This window comes from Thalassophryne amazonica, chromosome 15 (genome assembly GCF_902500255.1).
Source record: "Thalassophryne amazonica chromosome 15, fThaAma1.1, whole genome shotgun sequence".
Classification (NCBI taxonomy): Eukaryota; Metazoa; Chordata; class Actinopteri; order Batrachoidiformes; family Batrachoididae; genus Thalassophryne; species Thalassophryne amazonica.
The window spans coordinates 52249503-52267279 of record NC_047117.1 but is presented as its reverse complement, the minus strand read 5'-3'; the positions used below and the strand labels follow the sequence as shown (position 1 = coordinate 52267279).

The window sequence follows — 17777 nt, the reverse complement described above, 5'->3', positions numbered from 1 at the left end:
AGTAGGAAGCATGAGGAGTGAGATGTGGTCTGAGGCACCGAGATGGGGGCGGGGGCCTGCTCTGTAAGCTCCACTTATATTTATATACACTTTGTCCAGCGTGTTTTCCCCTCGTGTGGTGATGTTTACATGCTGGTGGAATTTGGGGCGAATGTCTTGCAGGTTTACATGGTTGAAGTCCCCTGTTACTACATACAGCACATGTGATGTTTATTTTGATGCAAGCTGATGGAGTTATATAGCTCCTTCAGAGCTTCGTTAGCATTAGCTCGTGGGGGGACGTAGACGGCCACAATAAACACTGCTGTAAATTCCCGCGGCAGATAGTGAGGGCGGCATTTTACTGTGAGATATTCTACAGCTTCAAAGTAGTGTCTTTCCACCTCAGAACAGTTTGCGCACCAACCTTTGTTAATGTAGATGCACAGCCCTCCTCCTCTGCTTTTACCGGAGTGCTGCTGGTCTCTGTCCGCACGGAAGAGTATTCGCTCGTGTAGCTTGAAGACAGACTCCGGCATGTTGTTGTTGTTGAGCCACGTATCTGTCAGGACATAAACACTGCAGCTCCGCATGTCCCGCTGATGTAATATCAGTTGTAGCAAGCCCATTTTGTTTTCCAGCGCACGGACGTTGGATCGAAATAGTGATGGGATAGCCAGTCTTCCGCCGTTAGCTTTTAACTTGTTTAGCAGACCTCCGCATTTTCCCCATTTACGCCCGCGTGTGCAGCGCTTCTTCTTGGGTCTGAGCCGGCTCCAGCTGCGACTCGCTCTCAGGATCGTCAATCTGCCGAACGTTGCCTTTAGGTCCGGGTGGATTCGGACATAACGGCAGTTGTTTAGCTCGAGCAAATCTTTGGAGCTGTATCTTATGTTCGTTGTGTTAGTTGGAACACTAGAGCTGCTAACACAGCTAAAACTACTATTTTTACTAAGGACTACACCCGGAGCTAGAGAAGCCGCTGCGTCGATGCGCACCACCACCTTGAAAAAAAAAAAATTGCCACATAGGGCTGCATAAACTCGGCGTAGCTGGGCGTAGTCGGTACACCGCATTACACAACTTTTAAGTTTTCCCAGTCTGAAAGGTGCTTTAGAATAATTCAAAGACAAAGAGTTTTTTGTCTTCCAAAAGTCTTTGCTAAGTCTTTATGCAAAATTAGACCAAAAAAAAGGCACTGAACAGTTTTTCCCGGAATAAATAGAACATTGCCAATTTTTTTTTTTTTTGCCCCTTTCAAGGGCCACATGAATTGAGTCAGAAAGTACAACTTACCAAGACAAGAAAAGACAGTCCCACAAGCACTGTCTGTACCAAATTTCAGAAAAATTTAAGTTCTTCAGATTGCGATCGAATCAATTAGGGCTGCAGCTATCGATTAGTATTCTATCCATTATTCTGGCGATTAACTGAGTAAATTGGATAAAAAGTATTTTGCGTTTTTAAACAACAGTCCAGGGCTCTCCCCTAAGCAATGGCACAATGTCACTGCGTCATCACGCAGATTGTCAAATTTAGTGTATCCCTTTCTGTTTTCCTGGGTAATTATTTATTTATTCACATTTTTACAAGTTTTGGATCTTTCCCGGTGTCAGGAGCTCAGCACTCCCCTGACACCATTAGCACAGCCTGAGAAAAACTGGGCTCTTGGAGGGGTGTGACAATTGACCCAAACTGACTCCAAATCTGACTAAATAAAGCACTTTTATTTACTTTCGGAAATGCACTCTGTTCTCAAAACGGTACATGAAAGCAAACGGCACTCGACTTTGCAGATATACAGCGGGACGCACTGCTGGTGCCCTGCACGTCAGGGCTCATAACATCAAATCTTAAAGTTCAAAGTCTGTTGTATGCCCCCCCCCCAAAAAAAAGCCAGTACTTACAAACGTACATTTCAGCATTCTAAAGAGACAGCAAGACAGAGGCAGGGAGGGAGAGAGACCGCTTCATGTGCTGTTTTGAGAATGAAGCGCATTTCCAAAAATAAATAAAAGTACTTCATTTAGTCATATTTGGAGTCAGTTTGAGACAGTTTAGGAAAATTGTTAGTGTCAGTTTGGGTAAATTGTCACACCCCTCTGGAGTGCAGCTTTTCCACAAAAGCCACACTGACAAATCCACTCTGCACCCGGTCAATGAAAACTTGACTTAAAGTGCATGTAGAGCAGAGCGCAGCCAGCGGACCAAACCGTGTGTTTTATAAAAATAGACAAACACACTGCTTCACTTTAATTGCGCAGTAAGCTATTTCAGATAATCAGTGTGGACCTTCTTTCTCTTAAAAGGCTTTATTTTACTCTGTGTGTCACTTTGGAAAGCTGTAGCTGACATTGATTAGCTCTTACACAGAGTAGTGCTCTAGTCTTCTGTTTTTTTCCTGGGGATGTTACAGTGCCACACACAGGCCTGGTCAGGGCTGTGAAATGAAAATTGTGAAATCCGAGGAAAATTTGCAGGGGGTCGGGGGGGGGGGGGGGGTTCAGCACTCCATGAGCTGGGGTCTAGGGCCCTGTGGGGCCCCAGAATTAAATGAGACTTTTTCAGCATCTCCTGGAAGAACAAATCTCAAAATTAGTCGATATTTAAATGATCTTATATTCAACCTTTTATTTGACCTGTCAATGATAATGTTGAAATAACAGAATATGATGTGGAAGTAGAACCTGGAATGATTTTCCTTTTAATTGTAAACCAAATTATGCATTAACTCAGAACAATTAAACTACATGAAATTTATGAAGACTTCAAAAACCACAGCTAAAGCCTGTAGAATATTTGGAAAATCATGGTAAAATATTAATAACATACCTTAAATCAAAAGGTCAGTTATATTCTTGTGTAACTTCATGCAGCCTAAATCCATTCAAAGCCACAAATGTCTTTTTTACAATGAAAGAAAGTCTAGATTAGTGAAAAAAGTCTCAATCTTTTCTAAAATCCTGTTTGAACAGCAGAATGTTTATTTTCCAGGGAGATAAAAATTCTTACAGTGTTTCCTGAGAGAACATAGTTCACTTTTCCCATTTCTTTTATCTTTCAGGTGTGTTGATGAAGCCAGCAACGATTCCACGGATTCTTGTCCTTTTAAGACTTTTTCAAACAGTCTTTCTCGCCATCTTCTCTCTGTGCGACGTCGGTCTGTGACACAGACATGCTGCACAATTCTTTTAAAAACTTGAAAGCTCTAAAAGTTTGGGATGTCCACATGCTACGTTTAGCTGTGGCATCGCACAGGAGCCACCGCAGCAACCAACCAGTCCTGCTTTACGACAACTGTCATAACAGCTACGCTTTGAGTGGCATTTTTCCTCCGCGAAACTCCGCGGATCCGAGGAAACTGATTTGTATTTGTGACACACAGATCAGTGTCCGCGGACTTATAAAACTTACATTATGTCGTAAAAAAGAGAACGCGTTGCTATAAGCATTTTAAAAACTCAGTGATGTTCACGATTATTGTTGAGTTTGTGTGCCAAATAAATTCATTCATCCATTAAAGAGTACATCACTAACACCCCGCCCCACCTCCCCATGATGAAATCCATGAAATACCGCAGAGTTTTCACAGCCCTGCCTGGTATATGTACTACAACGTTAAACGGAGCTTCGAGGCACAGAATTTGCCTTGAATATTTTTTGTAATCAAATTATTTGAGTTACTCGACTAACTGTTTCAGCCCTAGAATCAACACTAAACAGGATACAAGCACCCATCACCCACCTGTAGTCTCCAGCAGCGCTGACATCTCTGCGTGACAAATGAGAAGTTAACCTTTTTGAGGCACCATAACCTGAGGGCTGATGGGGATGCAAACCATGCTTCACTAAACAACAGAAAGAAATCATTTGTGGTTAAGTTAGAGTGAAGTGCATAAAGTGGGATAAAGGAGAGCTCAGGGAAATGTGAGTAAGATCAAAAAATAATAACCTGCACTCTGCCATAGTAGTTGCTTGCATGGATTACATCAGTGGTAGTAAACTTTTATGAAGAAATACCTTAATTAAAGTGGTCAACCTCTGGACTGAAGAGTCTGACAGTATAATTTCCATGTTTCAAGAAGACTGTATGTTGAAATCTCTTACCATTGGGTGTGCCAGAGATGGAAAACTTGGGTCTCTTTCTGCAGCTGACACGATTAAGACGACTACGAGATTTCTTGGAATTTTTCTGCTTGGCTACCAGCTCTGCAATATGGGTTGTCTCTTCACACACTTCAGCAAAACATGTCAGCTATAGGGCAGATTGAGATGTGACATTATAGCAATGACCTAAAACTCATTCTATGAAGAGCTCAGTGTGCTGGTTTTCCTTCTTGCTGATCACATCAGCAGGCGAGGTTATCAAATCCCTTCTCCCCTCCATGGTTTGACTGTGACTACAATAAAAACCTGAATCTACTTGATTATTTTTGTAATGATGTGAGACCACTGATGTATATGAAGTGCCGTGTAAAGATCAGAAAGAGTGTGTCGATACCTGTGAATGTCTAATTAAGAGGGAATAAACAAGAGAATAAGAAAGCACAATCATGCCCCAAGCATTCCCTTGTACCATGGTTTAATATTAGTTTGATCACTTTGGTAGATAAATGAAGGAGATATTCACTAAAGCATGTTTTTTGTCTTCTGATCCTCAATTTGGAAATAAAGACACTACTGCTGGCTAGGGGAATTCCATTTGAGTCACATGCATTCCTGCCAGTCTGTTCTTTGTCTGCCTCAGACTCATTATTTGGCTCACTCCTGTCCAGTGATCACAAAATATAACCACCACATTATTTTCTCTGTTAGTATTTGAAGTGTCTGTCTCATATGAGCTTTCAGATGGTGACAAAATAATATTTTTCCTCAGAGCTACGAGGTCTCTTAGATAATAAACCGACCCTTTTATTTTTTTTTTTAACTATATGGATTTGAATGACATGCGATTACACCAATCATGCTTGAACCCTCGTGCGCATGCGTGAGTTTTTTCACGCGTGTCGCTCACGTCATTTCCCTGTGGGCAGGCCTTGAGTGAGATGTGGACCCGCCCTCTCGGCTGAATTCCTTTGTTTCACACACTGCTCGAGACGGCGCGCGTTGCTTTATCAAAATTTTTTCTGGACCTGTGAGGAATATCCGAGTGGACACTATTCGAGAAATTAAGATGGTTTTCTGTGAAAAGTTTAACGGCTGATGAGAGATTATGGGGTGTTTCTGTCGGTGTAAGGACTTCCCACGGAGCGGGACGTCCTGCAGCGCTTCCAGGCGCTGTCGTCGGCCTGTTTCGAGCTTAAAACATCCTAATTTAAGGCTTAATTCACCCAGGACATCGTGAGAGAACAGAGAAGATTCAGAAGAGGCCGGCATGAGGAATTTATGCGGACATTCCACTGTTTAAGGACATTTTTTTAATGAAAGACGTACGCGCAAATTTGCCGAGTCGTTTCCGTGACGACTCGGCAAATCTGTGTGCGCCGCGACAGGAAAAACACCTCCGTGTTGAAAACCATTTGTAGAATTCAGGCGGCTTTTAATGGCTTTCAACAAGTGAGTAACTGAGAAATTGTTTAACAGCTTGGGCATGTTCCAACTTGCCCGTTAAGGTTTCCAACGGAGGTGTTTTTCCTGCCGCGACCCCCCGCGGTCGGGTCCAGCCCGACATGCGACTCTGCCCGCACGTTCTTTCATTACAAAATGACCGTTAACAATGGAATGTCCGAATAAACTCCTCATGCCGACTTCTTCTGAAAGTTCTCTGTTCTCTGACGACTTACTGCGTCAACAGAGCCTGAAATGTGGAAGTTTTCAACTTGAAACGGCGAGACGCTGCCGCCTCGAAGCGCAGATCGCCGTCAGGCGCCGTGGACCGTCCTTAAAGCGACACTACCAGACCAAAATCTCTCATCAGCCGTTAAAATTTTTACCGAAAACCAGCTGAATTTATTGAATGGTGTCCACTCAGTTGTGCCTTACAGTTTTGAAAAATTTTTTATCAAACAAAGCAACAGTCTCTGAGCCATTCCTAAACAATGAAAAAAAAATCGACGAGCGGGTGGACGACTCCTCACTCAAAGCCTGCCCACAGGCGAATGACGTAACCGACAGGCGTGAAAAAAACTCTCGCATGCCCACGAGGGTTCAAGCATGTCTGATGTAATCACACGTGATTCAAATCCATATGGTGTTTGAAAAAATAATAAGGTCGGATACTTTTCTAATAGACCTCGTACATGTGGGGATTGACATCGTTTTGAGCTAAGCCACCATGCTGATGTACCTCTGATTGTCACACTAAGATTGCCACATTTCATCTGCTTTGGACCAAACAATGCCACTGCAGGGATAATATTTAGCTAAAATGATGTGCGTTAGGATCATAATTCAATCAATCATTCACTTCACTTCCCCCCCACCAACAGAACAAATCACATACTATCACAATACTGTGGGAGGTGCTGCAGGAGTATGGAGTGAGGGGGTCCCTTTTCAGGGCCATCCGATCTCTGTACTCGCAAAGTGAGAGCTGTGTTCAGGTGTTCGGCAGTAAGTCAGACTCGTTTCCGGTGGAGGTTGGCCTCCACCAGGGCTGCGTCTTATCACCAATCCTGTTTGTGATATTCATGGACAGGATATCGAGGCGTAGTCGGGGGAGGAGGGTTTCCGGTTTGGTGGGCTCAGGGTCTTATCACTGCTTTTTGCAGATGATGTGGTCCTATTGGCTTCATTGGCAGGTGACCTCCAACACTCACTGGATCGGTTCGCAGCCGAGTGTGAAGTGGCCGGGATGAGGATCAGCACCTCTAAATCTGAGGCCATGGTTCTCAGCAGGAAACCGATGGGATTGCCTACTCCTGGTAGGGAATATGGCCTTGCCCCAAGTGAAAGGAGTTCAAGTACCTCGGTGTCTTGTCCACGAGTGAGGGGACAATGGAGCGTGAGATTGGCCGGAGAATCGGCGCTGCAGGGGCGGTATTGCATTCACTCTACCGTACTGTTGTGATGAAAAGGGAGCTGACCCAAAAGGCAAAGCTTTTGATCTACTGGTCAATCTTCGTTCCTACTCTCACCTATGGTCATGAGGGTTGGGTCATGACCGAAAGAAATAGATTGCGGGTACAAGTGGCCGAAATGGGCTTCCTCAGGAGGGTGGCTGGTGTCTCCCTTACAGATACAGTGAGAAGTTTGGTCATCCATGGGGAGCTCGGAGTAGAGTCACTGCTCCTTTGCATTGAAAGGAGCCAGCTGAGGTGGTTCGGGCATCTAGTAAGGATGCCTCCTGGGTGCCCCCCTAGGGAGGTGTTCCAAGCATGTCCATCTGGGAGGAGACCCCGGGGAACACCCAGGACTAAGTGGAGAAATGATATCTCCACACTGGGGTGGGAACGCCTCGGGATCCCCCAGTCAAAGGTGGTCAATGTGGCACGGGAAAGAGAAGTCTGGGGTCCCCTGCTGGAGCTGTTGCCCCCATGACCCGAACCCAGGAAAGCAGTTGAAGATGAGTGAGTGAGTAAGATACCACATCTGCTGCACTTTAAAATGCCATCACAATAAGAAATAAATAAATAATAACAACAACAACATGGAGCTCTTACATCCAGGCATAATGGCCATGTCTACATCAAACAATGGCCTCAAACTACATCAGATTACAAGACAAACCCTCACCTCGCCCCTGCGATACTCCATACGGACTACAGAAGGGATGCTCCTCAGATAGTCCTCTAGATTTGAGAAGCCGAGCATTCCCACTGGAATGGTCTCGCCACACAGCAACCGATATTCTGCATCAACTCTGTCAATGGGCACACCAGCCTTGCTGGACTGGAGTACAGACCTCAGTATTTTCTTGACCAACTCGCTGTCTGGCATCCTAAAAAAAAGTCAAAACACACAAAGGCATAAAATGAAAGGAAGAAATTACACTCACTCACTCATTTTCAACCACTTAGTCCAATTACGGATTGCGGGGGGCTGGAGCCTAGCCCAGCAGTCATGGAGCGCGAGGCGGGGTACACCCTGGACAGGACGCCAGTCTGTCGCAAGGCCACATATAGACAAAAACACAGTCACACTCACACCTACAGAAATTTAAAGTTTCCACTCCACCTAACCTGCGTGTCTTTGGATGTGGGAGCAAGCCGGAGTACTTGGAGAGAAACCAGGCAAACACGAGAACACGCAAACTCCACACAGTAAGACCACAGGTGGGAATGGAACCCATGAAAATTCAGTACGGTGTATCTTCGATTATACATTCCAAATCTAAGGTGAAACTCTACTAGTGTATACTAAGGCACTCCTAAATATTAAAAACACACAAAGAGGAAGAATCAAATCAAATCAATTTTATTTATATAGCGCCAAATCACAACAAACAGTTGCCCCAAGGCGCTTTATATTGTAAGGCAAAAGCCATACAATAATTACAGAAAAACCCCAACGGTCAAAACGACCCCCTATGAGCAAGCACTTGGCGACAGTGGGAAGGAAAAACTCCCTTTTAACAGGAAGAAACCTCCAGCAGAACCAGGCTCAGGGAGGGGCAGTCTTCTGCTGGGACTGGTTGGGGCTGAGGGGAGAGAATCAAGAAAAAGACATGCTGTGGAAGAGAGCAGAGATCAATCACTAATGATTAAATGCAGAGTGGTGCATACAGAGCAAAAAGAGGTGAATAAAAAGAAACACTCAGTGCATCATGGGAACCCCCCAGCAGTCTAAGTCTATAGCAGCATAACTAAGGAATGGTTCAGGGTCACCTGATCCAGCCCTAACTATAAGCTTTAGCAAAAAGGAAAGTTTTAAGCTTAATCTTAAAAGTAGAGAGGGTGTCTGTCTCCCTAATCCGAATTGGGAGCTGGTTCCACAGGAGAGGAGCCTGAAAGCTGAAGGCTCAGCCTCCCATTCTACTCTTACAAACCCTAGGAACTACAAGTAAGCCTGCAGTCTGAGAGCGAAGCGCTCTATTGGGGTGATATGGTACTATGAGGTCCCTAAGATAAGAAGGGACCTGATTATTCAAAACCTTACTCGTATAAGTAAGAATTTTAAATTCTATTCTGGAATTAACAGGGAGCCAATAAAGAGAAGCCAATATGGGTGAAATATGCTCTCTCCTTCTAGTCCCTGTCAGTACTCTAGCTGCAGCATTTTGAATTAACTGAAGGCTTTTCAGGGAACTTTTAGGACAACCTGATAATAATGAGTTACAATAGTCCAGCCTAGAGGAAATAAATGCATGAATTAGCTTTTCAGCATCACTCTGCGACAAGACCTTTCTAATTTTAGAGATATTGCGCAAATGCAAAAAAGCAGTTCTACATATTTGCTTAATATGCACACTGAAGGACATATCCTGATCAAAAATGACTCCAAGATTTCTCACAGTATTACTGGAGGTCAGGGTAATGCCATCCAGAGTAAGGAAGAAAAAAAGAAGGGACAGAGCCATCTAACCTGGTCTTGAGAACCAGGGATGACCTTCTCACTGTGAGGCAACAGTGCCAGCCACTAGGTCACAGTGCTGCCCCGGAAGAAGAAATTACAATGCAGCAATATATTTGAAACCTATGAGGGACTAAACGGTTTCAAAAGTGAAGGTTCATGAGCAGTCAACTTCCACCGAGTGACAAGCTGTGTAGAACTTTCTGTCAGTGGTGGTAGCTTGGTTTGCCTTACACTAATGGATGAGAAATCAAAATATACACCCTATCTGCTGTGATTAAAATAAATAAAATGACTCAAACAGGAGTGTGTGATTGAAAAAACAATTAAACAAGAGCTTAGGTGTGTTCTATAAATATAATAATGCTGTGATTGTTGTTTTAACAATGTGCAATCTGACGTTCAAGTTCAAGGAGTCTTTATTATCCCCAAGGGGGCAATTTGGTTTGCAGCAGCAACAAAAATACACACCAATTTACACATCCAGTAAAACTATAACACAAAAAATAGACAATTAAAAAGATGAACAACAATTACAGTTACAAACACTGGTTTAAAACACCAACTGCAACCGGAATAAAAGAATTTTAAAATCTGTTGGTTCTACACTTGGGGACAGTGAACCTGCGGCCAGATGGCAGCAGTGTGAACTCAGCCCATAGAGGATGGCTGGGGTCTGAGGAGATCTGTCTCACCCTTTTCAAAAGATGTGTCCTGTACACATCCTGCAGTTCTGCCACAGGTATGCACAATGCTTTGCAGGTGCTTTTTATTCTTCATAGAAAGCGCACCAAACCAACATACAAAAGAAAATGTTAAAATAGACTCAATAAAACATGAATAAAACATTCTCATAAATGTCTTCTCAACATTAAAATTCCGCAGTTTCCAATAAAAGTGCATGTGCTGATGGGCCTTGGAACAGAGGGCATTTACTTGAGCCTCAAAAGTCAGTTTGTCATCAATAATTGTTCCCAAATATTTGTATTGGTGCACCACTTCCACTGGCTCTGAGCCAAACAGCACAGGACAGAGGGGAGGAGGAGATCTCCTAAAGTCAATATGCATCTCCTTTGTTTTTGAGGAGTTAATCCTTAAAAAGGAGGCCTCACACCACTCAATAAAATCAGACACCATAGGGCCGTGCTCAGTGTCTGGGCCCTTCAGAAGAGAGACAATCACAGTGTCGTCCGCAAATTTCAAGATACATCGGCCGTCGTGCTGACTTCTGCACTCATCAGTGTACAGGACAAAGAGGAGAGGCAAGAGGACACACCCTTGAGGCGATCATGTGGAGGACAAGAGGACATCTGACAGAACATTGTTGACACTAACACGCTGTGGTCTGTCTGTGAGAAAGTCTGTCAGCCAGCAGACAAGGTTGTGTCCTATATTATAGCTGGACAGTCGCTGCGTCAAAATGTGTGGCTGAATGCAGTTAAATGCAGATGAAAAGTCAACAAAAACCATTTGAGCAAAAGAGTTAGGGCTCTCCAGATGAGAGGAAATAAAATGAAGCTAAGTTCCCAAGGCATCGGCAACCCCTCTGCCAGACCTATAAGCAAATTGTAGAGGGTCTAGCCTATCCACCACCTGGCTCAAAAGTTCAGACTGGACAATTTTTGCAAAGCTTTTCATAACTATAGATGTCAGAGCTACAGGCCTGTAGTCGTTATTCGACTTTGCCAGTTTGTTCTTTGGTACAGGAACAATTGACTAGGGCTGTCACAATTATTACAATATTCGCCAATCGCGATTATTTTCATATTCGCGATTACCGTGAATTATTTATTTCATCCACAAAGCATAAAACGACTCAGAATCTGACATCATTGTGCTGCAGCCTCGCTCACTCTGTTTCGCTCTCGTCTTAAGGCAGGACAATAACATGGAGGCTGAGGAGCAATCCGTCCTGCCGTTTGGATAAGACGGCCGATTAAAACAGTGGCCGTCTTCTTTAAAGCCGTGTAAAATGCGGAGTTTACCGAAGGAGCTGTCGGTGTGTGTGTCTGTGTGTGTGTGGGTGTGCGTGCGCGCGCGGAGTCAACAGGCTGCAGACTGCAAGGGAGGGGGTGGGTGAGGGAGATTCCTGAATGGAAGCACGACATGCTGCTGAACCATCAGTGCACACAAGACAGCGAGCACGGAGCAGAGAGGGGATTTTAACCTGAGTGAACATGTTTAAAAAACAAAATCAAAACACGGAGCTGCCTTTACTTCTCTCTGCTGGTGTGATTCTGCCGTTACCGTCCTGTTCACACCATGTGCGCGTCGTATACTGAATTTATGAGATCATGAGATGAAATAAACAGTCAAATATCTTTAAAAATATATTTAAAAAATGAGAATATATGAATGAACTGAGCAAAAAAAAAAAAAAACCCTGCTGTGGAGAAAAAGCAGGTGAGAACTCTGAACTTTAACAGCTGTTATTTTTCAAAGGTATTTATTTGTTCAATCTTGAGCTTAATGTAGTGTTTAAGCACAAAACGTGACTGATAAGGAGAAACAATTTCAGAAATGCAACAGAAACAACTACAAATCAGAAAAAGTTGGGACTGTATGTAAAATGACGATAAAAATAAAAATGTTGCACTATTCCCAGCTTCTCCACTCACAGAAGCCGAACGTTCTTCCAGAGTTGTGTAATTATACTACGATAGTAGAATATAAAGAAGGGAAAAAAAGAAAAAAAAAGTAGACAATATATTTGTCAATCGCAATTATTTGTCTGACAATTAATCGTCTCCAGAAATTCCTAATCGTGACAGCCCTATAATTGACTCCTTCCAGATTTTTGGCACATACTGATGGTAAAGAGATTGTTGAAAAATAAAGGTGAAGATCTTAGCTAATTGTTCAGCACAATTTTTTAGGATGCGTCCACTTATACAACCCCTGGCAAAAATTATGGAATCACCGGCCTCGGAGGATGTTCATTCAGTTGTTTAATTTTGTAGAAAAAAAGCAGATCACAGACATGACACAAAACTAAAGTCATTTCAAATGGCAACTTTCTGGCTTTAAGAAACACTATAAGAAATTAAGAAAAAAAATTGTGGCAGTCAGTAACGGTTACTTTTTTAGACCAAGCAGAGGGAAAAAAAAATATGGACTCACTCAATTCTGAGGAATAAATTATGGAATCACCCTGTAAATTTTCATCCCCAAAACTAACACCTGCATCAAATCAGATCTGCTCGTTAGTCTGCATCTAAAAAGGAGTGATCACACCTTGGAGAGCTGTTGCACCAAGTGGACTGACATGAATCATGGCTCCAACATGAGAGATGTCAATTGAAACAAAGGAGAGGATTATCAAACTCTTAAAAGAGGGTAAATCATCACGCAATGTTGCAAAAGATGTTGGTTGTTCACAGCTGTGTCTAAACTCTGGACCAAATACATACAACATGGAAAGGTTGTTAAAGGCAAACTAACTGGTAGACCAAGGAAGACATCAAAGCGTCAAGACAGACAACTTAAAGCAATATGTCTCAAAAATCGAAAATGCACAACAAAACAAATGAGGAACAAATGGGAGGAAACTGGAGTCAACGTCTGTGACCGAACTGTAAGAAACCGCCTAAAGGAAATGGGATTTACATACAGAAAATCTAAATGAAAGCCATCATTAACACCTAAACAGAAAAAAACAAGGTTACAATGGGCTAAGGAAAAGCAATCGTGGACTGTGGATGACTGGATGAAAGTCATATTCAGTGATGAATCTCGAATCTGCATTGGGCAAGGTGATGATGCTGGAACTTTTGTTTGGTGCCGTTCCAATGAGACTTATAAAGATGACTGCCTGAAGAGAACATGTAAATTTCCACAGTCATTGATGATATGGGGCTGCATGTCAGGTAAAGGCACTGGGGAGATGGCTGTCATTACATCATCAATAAATGCACAAGTTTACGTTGATATTTTGGACACTTTTCTTATCCCATCAATTGAAAGGATGTTTGGGGATGATGAAATCATTTTTCAAGATGATAATGCATCTTGCCATAGAGCAAAACCTGTGAAAACATTCCTTGCAAAAAGACACATAGGGTCAATGTCATGGCCTGCAAATAGTCCGGCTCTTAATCCAATTGAAATCTTTGGTGGAAGTTGAAGAAAATGGTCCATGACAAGGCTCCAACCTGCAAAGCTGATCTGGCAACAGCAATCAGAGAAAGTTGGAGCCAGACTGATGAAGAGAAAGTTGGAGCCAGATTGATGAAGAGTACTGTTTGTCACTCATTAAGTCCATGCCTCAGAGACTGCAAGCTGTTGTAAAAGCCAGAGGTGGTGCAACAAAATACTAGTGATGTGTTGGAGTGTTCTTTTGTTTTTCATGATTCCATAATTTTTTCCTTAGAATTGAGTGATTCCATATTTTATTCCCTCTGCTTGGTCTAAAAAAGTAACCATTACTGACTGCCACAATTTTTTTTTCCTGATTTCTTATAGTGTTTCTTAAAGCCAGAAAGTTGCCATTTGAAATGACTTTAGTTTTGTGTCATGTCTGTGATCTGCTTTTTTTCTACAAAATTAAACAACTGAATGAACATCCTCCGAGGCCGGTGATTCCATAATTTTTGCCAGGGGTTGTATTCCTCTTGTTAATGGAAGTTTTCACTGCTTTAGAGACCCAAGGCTTATTATTTGGATAAATTCTAAACAGATTTCCTTGGAATGATAAGTTCCTCATAAAACGTCACATAGGAGCACACAGTGTCAGTCAGTTCATCTAAATTATTACACGTGTTCTTAACCATATCCCAATCAGTGTAACTCTAACAGTCCTGGACGCGCTGGATGGAATCATCCATCCAGACCGGAACTAATCTTTGTTCTGTCTTTTGTTCCTTCAGGACTGGTTTGTAGGATGAAACCGAATACACAGTGTTGTGGTCGAACATGCCGAGTGGGGCACGAATAAAGGATTTATAAAGTATTTAAGCCCATAGCTGCAGCAAAGCAATGTTGCCAAAGTGGGCAGTTTTAAATTTTATTTTGCAAGCTGAAAAAAAAAAGAAAAAAAAAAGACAACATGCCGACATCTCCAGAGGCTGGAGATGTTGGCATGTTGTCATGGGCTCAATTCACACATCAGTTCCGCGTTTGACGCAATAAGTTATGACATTTCATGTCAGTGACTCAACGCGAAACAGTTGAATCTGTGGGACATATAGTAACTCCCTTCAGCTGCTCCCATGTTTGTCACTTGGGGTCACCGCAGAAGATTCAAAGTGAATTTAGGTTGTTTTGGTGACTAAAGTTCCATGGTAGCTTAGCACTATATGGTGGGTTCACCATATTTCACCAGAAATACAGTGCAACCAGAAAGTACTGCACTATTTCCACATTTTGTTATGTTACAGCCTAATTCCAAAATAGATTAAATTATTTTTTCCCCATTAAAATTCTACTCCATAACGACAATGTGAAAAACGTTTTGAGATTTTTGCAAACTCAACTCACATGAACATAAGTATTCACAGACTTTGCCATGAAGCCCAAAACTGAGCCCAAAACTGAGGATTCTCTCAAGGCACAAATCTGGATAAGGGTACAGAACCATTTTTGCTGCTTTGAAGGTCCCAATGGGCACAGTGGCCTCCATCATTCAGAAATGGAAAAAGTTCAGATCCAGCAAGACTCCTTCTGGAGATAGCCGTCTGTCTAAACTGACCAAGAACCCAATAGTTACTCTGTCAGAGCTCCAGCATTCCTCTGTGGAGAGAGGAGAAGCTTCCAGAAAGACAACCATCTGTGCAGCAACCCACCGATCACACTTGTATGGTAGAGTGGCCAGATGGAAACCACTCCTTAGTAAAAGGAACATGGCAGCAGAAAAAAGGCACCATCCCAAAACTGAAGCATGGTGGTGGCAGCATCATGCTGTAGGGATGTTTTTCAGTGGCAGGAACTGGGAGACTAGTCTGAATTGATGATAAGATTAATGCAGCAATGTACAGCGACATCCTGGATGAAAACCTGATCCGAGGAGCTCTTGACCTCAGACTGGGGCGACAGTTGATCTTTCAGTAGGACAGTGACCCTAAGCACACAGCCAACATATCAGAGGCTCAGGACAACTCCGTGAATGTCCTTGAGTGGCCCAGGCAGACCCCAGACCTGAATCCCATTGAACATCTCTGGAGAGATCTGAAAATGCCTGTGTGATGATGCTCTCCATCCAAGCTGATGGAGCTTGTGAGGTGCTGCAAAGAGGAATGAGAAAAACTGCCCAAAGATAGGTGGGACAAGCTTGTGGCATCATATTCAAGAAGACTTGAGGCTGTAATTGCTGCCAAAGGTGCATCAAATTTTGTTATTATTCATTCTTCTTGTCTGTATCAAATGCTATGATTACCCTAACCAAAGTTGGCTGGCTTTAAAAATAGAATTTTCAGGTACAAATATATGTTTAAAGCTGGCATTCCAAATAATACTAATACATGTTAATCAAGCATATTTTGGTGAGACTTATCTTTATAATTTTATTACTGGTAAATTTTAGAATTGATTTAGATGAGATATAGTCATTATCTCACAGGAATATATCACAATTATCTGGAAACTACTTTTTGTGCAGGAATTCATCAAGCACATTGGCCGCAGGCGTGTACTAACTAGAGGTGGGCGATACTGGGAATTTTGGTATTGATCCGATACTAGGGGTGTCGGAAAAAAGCTATTCACATCCGAATCGCGATTCTTATTTATTATGATTCTGAATCAATCCAAAATGTCCAAGAATTGATTTTTAAAAAGCATTTTTTAAAACCTTTTCTTGCTTACTCGCTGCGTGTACTGTTTGTCAGGCAGCGGCTTCCATACTACAGCGTCCCCGCTAGGGGGGAGGGGTCCGGCGTGCTTCAAACACTCGTGAGCTGCAGAGTTCAGTGGCTGTAGCTTAGCATGGCGGATGAAGAGCTAATTCAGCCAGCTTTGCTGAAGGCAAATGTTTGGGCGCATTTTGGATTTTATTATTTGCTGCGTAAGAAGGAGCTTGACATGACTTATGCAGTGTGCAAAATCTGCAAAATGAAAGTCATGTACTTCGGAAACACTTCAAATCCGCAAGCCCACATGCCGGAGCTAAAAGAGAGGAGCAGCAGTCTCTGCCGACTACTGACCAGCGTTTCGCTAAACTGCCATCCAACTCCGAACGAGCAAAGCAGATAAGTAAATTTACATCTAGAATCACTTGATTAACCTTATAAAGCTGCATTTTCTTAAACATAAACATTTTTTAAGTAATATAACTATTTCTCAGAGCTCTTTGAAAGGAAAATCGATTCTGAATCGAATCTTCACCCCAAGAATCATAATCGAATTGAATTGTGAGTTGTTGAACGATTCACATCCCTATCCGATACCAAGTAAATACAGGCCCAGTATCGCGATAGATACTTTTTCATATTTAAACTTCATAGATGCAAAGGATCCAAAAGACCTAGGATAGAATTTCGCCAAACATCGTACACGACAACAAAATACTTGATTATCACAATCAACATTTTTGTTTAAAAAATATCACTCAACACAACTTAAAACAAAATCTCCTGAGGTAGAGGGCTAACAAACCACAATACAAGGGTGCACTGCTCCGTGTTGTATGACACAGCGCAGCGCTGTTCTTACAGACAGAGAGTAGATGCAGTCAGTGCGTGCGGGAGAGAAAAAAAGTTTGAGTATAGATCTTTTTACACGAGGATTGTTCAATGTCAATACCAGCGTTGGTATCGATATCATCAATATTAGGATCGATCCGCCCACCTCTAGTACTAACACAGAATCCCCAGAAACTGTGGAAAGTGTTCGGCCATAACGAGAGCGTCCACTTTTAACTTGTCATAAACTAAGCTAGAGGCGCCTGATAAAATAACTTTATTATAGTTGAGGAGACTGCCGCATCAGTTCATGCCGACATGACTTCATAACAACAAAGTTCTCACTGTTAGACATGACGTAAAGCCTTATTAATTAAAATCAGTTAGGTTATGGCAACGTGCCTATTAATCAGCCGTAACGTGAGCGATAAACTCCATCACTGAAGAGATAACCGTAAGCTAAGCTAACACCTTAGCCTCAAGCATTTACCTGCAGCGAACTGTTGGCGTTATTTTAAATTATAATTGTCACAATGAAACCACAGTAAACAGTGACGTTAAGGCACACCTTAAAAACATTGTTTCATTTTTAATTTACCTGGAATTTTCAGCGACTTTTTCTCTCATCGAACGTCCGCTGCTAATCTCCGCGCTTCCGCGCCAAAGTTCAAAAGGTCAAAAGTGGCGTTACAGCGGATTCTGTGACCCGTCACATACTTGGACTTAAATGAGGTT

The 17777-nt window shown here is 42.5% G+C and overlaps 1 protein-coding gene across 1 annotated transcript in view; it reads right to left on the bottom strand.

Moving 5' to 3' along the window:
• LOC117526592 (tudor domain-containing protein 7A-like) overlaps nt 1-7863 on the bottom strand; it is a 61844-nt gene extending 53981 nt beyond the window's left edge. The window contains exons 1-4 of the mRNA XM_034188651.1: nt 7654-7863; nt 4087-4234; nt 407-541; nt 130-188 (exon numbers count right to left, since the gene is read on the bottom strand). Of these exons, the coding sequence (XP_034044542.1) occupies nt 130-188; nt 407-541; nt 4087-4234; nt 7654-7857 (546 nt within the window). The 5' untranslated portion in view covers nt 7858-7863. The remainder of the gene's footprint in view (nt 1-129; nt 189-406; nt 542-4086; nt 4235-7653) is intronic.
• Between the last annotated feature and the right edge of the window lie 9914 nt (nt 7864-17777).